General features: G+C 33.4%; 2 protein-coding genes across 2 annotated transcripts in view; both read left to right on the top strand.

Moving 5' to 3' along the window:
- The window catches only part of LOC111695753 (60S ribosomal protein L10), a 5,112-nt gene extending 129 nt beyond the window's left edge, over window positions 1-4,983 (top strand). Inside the window, exons 2-8 of the mRNA XM_023465180.1 lie at window positions 772-856; window positions 1,448-1,554; window positions 3,154-3,219; window positions 3,383-3,488; window positions 3,701-3,774; window positions 4,270-4,333; window positions 4,790-4,983. Coding sequence (XP_023320948.1) covers window positions 772-856; window positions 1,448-1,554; window positions 3,154-3,219; window positions 3,383-3,488; window positions 3,701-3,774; window positions 4,270-4,333; window positions 4,790-4,876 — 589 coding nt within the window. The 3' untranslated portion in view covers window positions 4,877-4,983. The remainder of the gene's footprint in view (window positions 1-771; window positions 857-1,447; window positions 1,555-3,153; window positions 3,220-3,382; window positions 3,489-3,700; window positions 3,775-4,269; window positions 4,334-4,789) is intronic.
- A 4,395-nt stretch (window positions 4,984-9,378) lies between these two features.
- LOC111695757 (uncharacterized) overlaps window positions 9,379-10,055 on the top strand; it is a gene marked incomplete in the record, with an annotated part of 2,526 nt that continues 1,849 nt past the window's right edge. The window contains 1 exon segment of the mRNA XM_023465183.1: window positions 9,379-9,725. Within this exon segment, the coding sequence (XP_023320951.1) occupies window positions 9,656-9,725 (70 nt within the window).

The raw sequence follows: 10,055 nt of genomic DNA, 5'->3' as shown, positions 1-10,055 counted from the left end.
GAAAATATCTTAAATATTAACAAAAAATATATGATTAATAGTTTGCTCTCAATCCTAATTATAGGTTTGGGATCGAAATTAATCACATAGAAAATAACTTGAAGTTTGCCTTTCTGGTTCTATACCTTTCAGGGGAATAACAAATTATACAAATGATTAAAATATCTTTTATTTTCAAGAAATTCATATGATTAATAGTTTGCTCTCAAACCTAATTATAGGTTTGGGATCGAAATTAATCGCATAGAAAATAACTTGAAGTTTACCTTTCAGGTTCTATACCTTTCAGGGGAATAACAAATTGTATATTTAATTAAAATATCTTAAATATTAACAAAAAATACATGATAAATAGTTTGCTCTCAATCCTAATTATAGTTTTTTTATCGAAATTAATCCGAGATTAAATTCATTTGAAGTTTTTATTTCAGGGGAATAACAAATTATACAAATAAATAACAAAAAATATATGATTAATAGTTTGCTCTCAAACCTAACTATAGGTTTGGGATCGAAATTAATCACATATAAAATAATTTGAAGTTTACCTTTCTGGTTCTATACCTTTCAGGAGAATAACAAATTAAACAAATGAATAACTTATCGTGACAGAATTTTTTTCTTAATCTTAGTTTGCTCACTATCTAAATTAAAGGTTTTAAATCGAAATTTATCAAGGAATAAGCAATTCAAGTTTCCTTTCTGGTATCGTAAATTTTAGGGGATAAACAATTAAATAAATATTAAGTGTTATTAATTATTTGTTTCAAGGGGTGTGCCCGATCCTAAGATCCGTATCTTCGATCTTGGACGTAAGAAGGCTGGAGTTGATGAGTTCCCTCTGTCCGTTCACTTGGTGAGTAACATAACAATACAGGGTAACATTTCAAATATGAGTCTGTTAATCTGATTGAATCCATTCATTTTATTGCTTCCTAAGTGATTAGTTTAATAATTAAGCTTGCAGTTACTAGGATTCATGAATTTATGAAAACCTACTAAGTTGAATACCGTACAGACGTCTCAGTAGTCTCTATCTTTGTGGATTACCATGAATTTATGAAAACCTACTATTTAGTTGAATACCGTACAGTTACTAGGATTCATGAATTTATGAAAACCTACTACTAAGTTGAATACCGTACAGTCGTCTCGGTAGTCTCAATCCTTGTGGATTACCATGAATTTTCGTTCCATCAAATCAGGAGTAAAATAATTTTAACGCATTTTCTCCCAACGCGTGTTAATTTCGACCCAAGTCCTTCTTCATATTTCCTAAATTCGCTTTAAATATATTTTTCATTAACAGACAAATGTTTACTTAGGTACCGTTGTGACTCTGATGTGCCACTGCACTTGAAATTATGCCTTATTTTTTTAGGGGTTCGAATAAGTCTGGATTTCAGTTTTAAGTCGCGATCTAAAAAATCTAAGTTTCAATTTTTAGGTTTCTGACGAGCTGGAACAGCTGTCCTCCGAAGCTATGGAGGCTGCTAGGATTTGCTGCAACAAGTATCTTGTGAAGAACTGCGGAAAGGACATGTTCCACATTAGGTACTTCCTTTCTAAAATACTTATTTCATCAAAGTTGTTTGGATGTCGGAATTCTTGGACCAAAAATTTTGTCATGGACATTAGTTAGCTAGAAATTACCTAAGTTTGGCACGCCCATTGGGCATTGACCAGGGATACAGTTTTTTAAAAATATTTCAGGGGTTATATGAAAGTTGTCCAATGACGTTTACCCTAATTAATCCTTGCGTTAGAATTGTACACATTTTTTAAAACATGGCGTTGAAAATAGGTTCCTAAATTTGTTCAATATAGAATCTAACTCAATTTTCAACCCTGGTTGTCAAGAGTAGAAGTACATTCATTCTTGGTTCGGTATGGTTTATCTATTGCTGACAACATTTTATTGCTTATTTTTTGGGTAGGAATTTGATAGTTAAGAGACAAAGTTTCTCAGTAGGATTTAAAAATAGTTAATAAAATTGCACAAGCCTTACCTTCGTTCTTCTCAAAAGCACCGTGTCGACCAATATGTCAATTCTGGTCGTCAGTAGAAGTAGATTAACTTGTTTCTGGGTGTGATTAATCAACTCTCAGTGAGATTAGTCTCAATCAGATCCATACATACCGCCATTTTTAAGATCTAGAGTTATATTTACGTTAACTTGGTTTATTAACCCCTAAAATTTTCAAATCTAGAGGTTTTTAGTAAACTACAATTTATCAATCCGTTGTTCTTCTCAAAAGCACCGTGTCGACCCAAATGTCGACTCTGGTCGTCAGTAGAAGTAGATTAACTTGTTTCTGGGTGTGATTAATCTACTCTCCTTGAGATTAGTCTCAATCAGATCCATACATACCGTAAAGTTCATGTAACCTGTTTCTGGGTGTGATAAATCATTATCAGTGAGATTAGTCTAAAGCAGATCATTTAAAAGTCTTCAGTTAAATTATGCTATGCTCAGAAATGCAAGTTACTTCGTAACTCCTTGAAATGTCTAACTTTAAAGTTTATCCTTAATTGTTCTTCTCAAAAGCACCGTGTCGACCCAAATGTCGACTCTGGTCGTCAGTAGAAGTAGATTAACTTGTTTCTGGGTGTGATTAATCTACTCTCAGTGAGATTAGTCTCAATCAGATCCATACAAACCGTAAAGTTCATGTAACCTGTTTCTGGGTTTGATAAATCATCATCAGTGAGATTAGTCGCAATTAGATCCTTTAAAACTCGTCAGTTCAAATTTGTTTTCCTATTTTTGTTAATTTAAGTCGAGGAATATGAAAGCTCAGAAATTGCAAGTTAGTAACTCATTGAAATGTCAAACTGAATGGTTTCTTTTGTACAAAAAAACTTAAACTTTATTGTTCTTCTCAAAAGCACCGTGTCGACCAATATGTCAATTATGGTCGTCAGTAGAAGTAGATTAACTTGTTTCTGGGTGAGATTAATCTACTCTCAGCAATATCAGTTTTAATCCAAACGCTTGCAATATTAAATGACAACTAAATTTTCCAGAAGTTTAGCTTTTTGCGTGCTCGTTTTATCCTTCTTTATTTTGTGTACAACCCAGTATTTAATCTGCCTTTGATTGACGGATATTTTAAAATAATTATTATTTTTATTGAATTTATTTTGTTCAGGGTTCGAGTCCATCCCTTCCACGTTCTCCGAATTAACAAAATGTTGTCGTGCGCTGGAGCTGATAGGTTCGTTTATTTAATTGTAAATTATTAATTATTTTATTGGTGATGAGAACCTAACCTTGATTACAGATATGATTGTTAAACTCTAATTTTTTCCTGAAATAATTCACTTTTAATTCAAATTTACATTGTACTGCACTTGTTTTAACATGTACTGTACTGTTAGGCTCCAGACCGGGATGAGAGGAGCTTTCGGTAAGGCTCACGGTACCGTTGCTAGGGTTGCCATTGGTCAAATCCTTCTGTCTGTCCGTTCCACTGATAAGCACAAGGTTAGTCATCGATTTTAAAACTGATTTTCGCAGATTTGCGTATTTTCTGGCTTAGCTCGACCAGTGTAAAGCAGATTTTGTGCATCTTGTGGATCTTATGTTAGTTTTGCAGATGTTAAGGAATTATGAAAATCAACTAAATTTTTAATTTATAGGATTCAGTAAACAAAAAATCTTATATCAATCTTAATAAATAAAATGTTTATTTTTAGGATGCCGTTGTCGAAGCCCTTCGTAGATCCAAGTTCAAGTTCCCCGGACGTCAAAAGATTTACATCAGCAAGAAGTGAGTTATCCTAGATATTAATATATTATGCGTAGGAAGAAAGTGTAATAATCACAATTATTGTTAAAATAATATATTATTAAGAATTAGTTTTTAACCTCGATAGAAACTCAGTTCTGTTCGTAAGTTTCTATCTAAAACATTACTTTTTTGAAATGAAATCTTATTACATTTAAAGTAAAAATTTATTTTAGAAAAAGCATTTTTTCTACCTACTAAAGATTCAAGGTGCTTCGCGCCCTTATCTCTAGACTTTTAAGGCTCCTCGCGCCCATCTTCTATTTAAATTGTGAACATGTTCTTTTGCGGATTTTAAAAAAAATCGCGGATTTTCGAGAATTTAATTTTTTTTAAATTTGGGCCCGATCGGTTCAGCCTTTTTGACGTTTATTGGATTCAAACAGACAGACAAGCCAAATTTATATAGATTTATGTTACAAGTTATGTTGTATATTTTGCAATCTAAAAATTTGAGCTCACAAAATTGATGTTTAGGTGGGGCTTCACCAAGTGGGACAGGTGTGATTACGATCAGATGAAGGCTGACGGAAGGATCATCGTAAGTATTTTCAAGGACTTCTTCTCTTGGCTGCAATTATTAATTATTTGACAGGGGTTTATGATTTCTCAGTTGTACCAGATGTATTGTATGTTCGCTGAATATGGGAAAATAAAATCTTTAAATGGGATTGGAAATGATAATTTTAGCACAAATTCTCCCCCCCNTCCCCCTGGAAAATAGAAGCCCACGTGAACATGAAGTAGAAGTTAAATGCCTTAAAAATTTAACAGCAGATAACATTGAATCTCTTCTTTATTTTGCGTAGAGCATTAATCCCTGAACAGTTTTTTTGTTGTAGAGGAATAACATTTTTTTTCGGAAGTTTCGACCGACGTTTCCACGGTCTTATTGAATAATGGCTAGCTTCTTAGTTATAATTACTCAAATTTTTATTTGAAAATCTGCCTGGCATTGGAAATTATATTTCATGTTCACTAAATTTGACTTTTCTAGAACGATGGTGTGAACGTTAAGTATCTACCTGAACACGGACCCCTCGCTGCCTGGTGCAAGGTTCAGGCCTCCCTCGCCGGTGTTTAAATCTCCAGGTGTACCTGGGAGCAGGAGATCCTCTAACATCTGGGATATATACCTAGCTACTGCTGCTTGTTTATCTTTAACGATAGAATAAAAACTTTACAAAATTTGTTATTTATTTATCTCGCCAAATGAATTAACAAAATTTCTATCGGTAAGAACCTCATATTAATGTAAACAAATATTATTCTATTTTATAATATTGATTGATTTTGTCTCAAACTGCTACTTGAGGTTGTAATCTAATGTTCTACATTTCGAAAGTTCAATCTTTTCCTCTATCTGATGAGAATTAGGACAGTGCCACATTTTCCCCTATCTGATGCCATATTGATGAGAATGAGGACAGTATGCCACACTTTTCTCTATCGGATGATATGCTGATAAGAATTAGGACAGTATGCCACATTTTTCTCTAACGGATGACAAGAATTGGGACAGGGCCACATTTTTCTCTATCCAATGGCATACTGACAAGAATTAGGACAGTAGGCCACATTTTTCTCTATCGGATGACATGCTGATAAGAATTGGACATTTTTCCCTACTGATGAGAAATACATTATTCTAAACAATTCAGATGATCAAAGGATGGTGTATTCGCACTACGCAAATTCACTTATGATCCACGCCAAATCCGTTATACTACTGATCTGAACTATTAGCACGTAGTATACAGATGCTAGATGGACTTGTGGCCGCAGCTTTCTTTTACAATGATTCTATCTTATCAATAATTTTGTTTGAAGCTAGCATTAGGAATGTTGAACCAAATTCTAAATGTGAGTGGAAAAAGGAGTAATAGAGCATTTTCATGTCTTCAAAGCTTAAGAAGTTTTTAATTTTTTTCATAGCATGAAGTGAAAAGCTAACCTCTTGTATATCTTTTTTAATCAGTCATCAATGTTCAATTTTGTGTCCAGCCATATTCCCAAGAATTTCACTGAAACATTTTCTTTTATTCGTTCAATTTCTCGTGTAGATTCTCCTAACTAAAAGAAAACATCAGGACAGTAGGTCGTTTTGTGCATTTAGAGAATTTAAAACAAAATTGCATTAGTTTTCTCAAAGTTATATAGTAAGTTTATTAGACATGTACCAACAAGTTATTTTTTCTAATTCTTTATTTACTGTGTCCATGGTAGTCTGCTAGAGTATTCAAGTTTTTACATTTTGATGCCACATTTGTGTCGTCGGCAAAGGCTACACTTAAAAGTGTGTTAGATTGAAAGAAGTCATTTACATAGATAATGAACAGTAAACAGCTTAGTCTTGATCCTTGAACAAGACCCATCTCTAATATTTCGACTAAGTCCGAGAAGGTACAATTTATATCGACTTTTTGCCCCCTGCCCCGTAAGTAAGATTCAAACCATTGTATTGTGTTGCCCCTAATTCCTGCGTTGTCAAGCTTTTTGAAGTATCTAGTAATCAATACAGTCTTAAACTTTAGAGATATCTAGCATGATAAGTAAAACAGATTCATTATCATGCTGAAAATGCACTTTAAAAGCTTAGTAATTGCTTGCATAACGTTGCGTCCTGGCAAAAAATCAAATTGATTTGTTTTTAAAAAGTTATTATTGTTGAGAAATGAAAGCATTCTTTTAAACATAATTTTTTCCAATATTTTAGAAAATCCGTTGATTAATCCAATTGGACGAAAATTGGATAAGTCGTCTTTTTTATCTTTTTATGAATAGGAATAGTTCTGGACATTTCCAACAAAAAGAGATGTTGCGTATAGACGATGTAACATAACCGTCCAAAGTTATGTTTCTATACATATAAAATGTAGCTTGATGGGACATGTTAAGAAATATTACGTATCTCGAAGACTGCTCGTTGCTCAACAAACTTGTGAAAAACCATATGCGAGGAAATGAGTTTTTTTTGCGTTTTCATATTTAATACAATTGAGAACTAAATGTGCATTGTTTTTGTGAACTACTTGTTTCCAGTCTTAAAATTTCGGTTAAATGGTGTGGGGAGCGGGGGAAGGCAGGTTGCCATGAGCCACCACTATTTCCTCTTCCGTACCACAACATTTGACTTTTCCGGGCAAAACTTCTTTTTTAAATGGTATATTTAGGGCCTTTAAAGTGTGATTTTAAAAAACGCAGCCGCGTCACGCAAAAAGCACAACTCAACCCATTTTTTCAATTCTACTTAAGATTAATCTTAATTATGTGTTGAATTCTTTAACTGTTTTACAATTAAATTTTTGACAAATTTGACTGAGTATTGCATCTTGAAATATCACAAAGTCGGTTAATGAGCGATTTTAAGATGGATTTAGCAGTAATTGAATAATCATTAGACTTTGTGATATTTAAAGATGCAATACTCAGTCAAATTTGTCAAAAATTTCATTGTATCTCTCTCTCTTGGCGTACGAAAAAGTTGTCTGTACTCAGTAGAATTGTTCTCGTTCAACCGCAGACAAGCTTGAGTCCCGGGTCGGATTTAAAGACATGCTTGTGCACCAAATACTTCATTTTTTCATGACCTACCTCCAAATCTCAAAAACAAAGTGAAAAATTACATAGATAAATAGGGTTTCCAATTAAAAAATTTTGCACGAAAATCGTGCAATAATTGCGGAAAGATTTTCTCACGTTTTCGCGTAAAAATTGCACAAAATTTCAATATATTCTCGCATTGATGCGCAAAAGCTATTTTTATTTAAGAAAGTAACCAACATTTTCACTGTGTCCTGTGAAATGATTGGTCATGATGATAATGGAATTATTGGTCATGAAAAAAATACTGCAGATATGGAAGTTGTTTTTTACTGAAACTATAATTCATATCATACTATCCAAATATTTATATCTTTTATATATTTGAGCAATTTGTCATTAAACAGATATTGCTTTTTTTCGTATTCATGAAAATCATGCAAAAATTATGACTGTAATTATGTTTTCATTTGCAATTTCGTGACAAAAAACATTATTTCGAATGAATGCGCAATTTCGTGCAAACGAGAAGCCAGAAATTAAAAGTGAAGAAAACATTTCGAAATTGTAGAATCTTTTATACAATTTCCAATAACCTCTGCTTTGCTTTGCTTGTTGTAGTTTTTAGTGATCCTTCATTTAAAAGGAACATGTCCAATTCACAATGGTACCTTTAATACCTTAATCTATTCCATTGTTTCTAAAGAAAAAAATCGCAAGTCTGGTTTTGTATTGATACAAAAATGATGCGAAATTTCATGCAAATAGGCGAACCTGTTGCTTACTGTATCATGGAAACCCTTCAGACAAAGAAACAACAAACAGAGTGAAACGTTTTGTTAAGTGAAAGATCAAATCCATTAACTTTGCAATTAATAGTTAATTCTACTTTAAAAACCGGGTTTATATTTTCAGAAGTATTTACAAATGATTTAAACTATTCCAACAAACCCTCAAACCCTAAGTACTCCGTCACAAAAAACTAGTATAAGATATTGTTTTAAATATTCAACTAAATTAATACATTGTCATTTTTATTTTTAACTATACTATACTTTAACTATATATTTACTGATTATTTGCGACTACTGTGTCCTAGTTGAGGAGCCTACCGATTTACAGTCATTCAATTCTACCTATCCATGACCAACCGACTCACCGTCAATCAATTCTACCCATCCATGACCAACCGACTCACAGTCAATCAATTCTACCTATCCATGACCAACCGACTCACAGTCAATCAATTCTACCTATCCATGACCAACCGACTCACAGTCAATCATTTCTACCTATCCATGACCAACCGACTCACAGTCAATCAATTCTACCTATCCATGACCAACCGACTCACAGTCAATCATTTCTACCTATCCATGACCAACCGACTCACAGTCAATCAATTCTACCTATCCATGACCAACCGACTCACAGTCAATCATTTCTACCTATCCATGACCAACCGACTCACAGTCAATCAATTCTACCTATCCATGACCAACCGACTCACAGTCAATCATTTCTACCTATCCATGACCAACCGACTCACAGTCAATCAATTCTACCTATCCATGACCAACCGACTCACAGTCAATCATTTCTACCTATCCATGACCAACCGACTCACAGTCAATCAATTCTACCTATCCATGACCAACCGACTCACAGTCAATCATTTCTACCTATCCATGACCAACCGACTCACAGTCAATCAATTCTACCTATCCATGACCAACCGACTCACAGTCANACATAAACATAAACATAAACATAAACATAAACATAAACATAAACATAAACATAAACATAAACATAAACATAGACATAGACATAGACATAGACATAGACATAGACATAGACATAGACATAGACATTGAATTAAAAAAAAATCGAATTTTGTAAATCAAAAATTCGATTTTTAGCCTTTGTTACCCTCAGGGTACCCAAGGATTTCCTAAAAAATGTCAGCCAATTTGGACGCCAGCTATGGCTAACATAAATATATATATATATAATTATATATATGAGTGAAGAGCTTTACTATAAAAAAAAACACATTTCTGTAACAATTTGAGGCTGTAGATACATCATACAGGCGGCCACGGCTTCGGCTGCTGCCACTTAGGAATAACAGTATCATCCCACATGTCATGCTAACTCTGTGACCCATGCACTCCGGAAGGAGGCAGATGTTTGCCGGGAGGGGAGGGTGGTTACCTGATAGCAATTGTGTTATTGGGGAGTCATAATAGATGGATAGATAGATAGATAGATTTAGATATTTATCAACTAATATAGATTATTTTCTATTTTGCAGAGAATGTGCCCGTTTTTAAGCTACTGTAGTAGTCAAGGAAGCGAACTTGAGGAAGAAACATGTTGCTCTTCAGGTAATCTTCAATCAAACAATGCTGAAAGTAAAAAAAAATTTAATTTATAACGAGAAATGTATATACTAATTCCATTTTCAAGTCTATTTTCTGACTTTGTTTTTAGTTTTGGCACTGCACCCCCCCCCTGTATTGGTCCTTGCTTAAAAACGATCTAATTTTTACTGTTGTAATTCGTTAATAATACTTTTTTTAAATGGGGTAATTAAAAAAATTAAAGTTGAATAAAATATTGTTTAATAGGCTGGCGTTGTAATTCCAAGTACTTCCCTCATATTTACAACATTACACTTTAAACCTTTATCTGGTCAATTATTCTAACAATTCTCT

The sequence above is a fragment of the Eurytemora carolleeae genome, unplaced genomic scaffold, assembly GCF_000591075.1.
Source record: "Eurytemora carolleeae unplaced genomic scaffold, Eaff_2.0 scaffold87, whole genome shotgun sequence".
Taxonomy (NCBI): Eukaryota; Metazoa; Arthropoda; class Copepoda; order Calanoida; family Temoridae; genus Eurytemora; species Eurytemora carolleeae.
The sequence above is the reverse complement of the archived record's forward strand: the minus strand, read 5'-3'. Positions and strand labels throughout refer to the sequence as shown.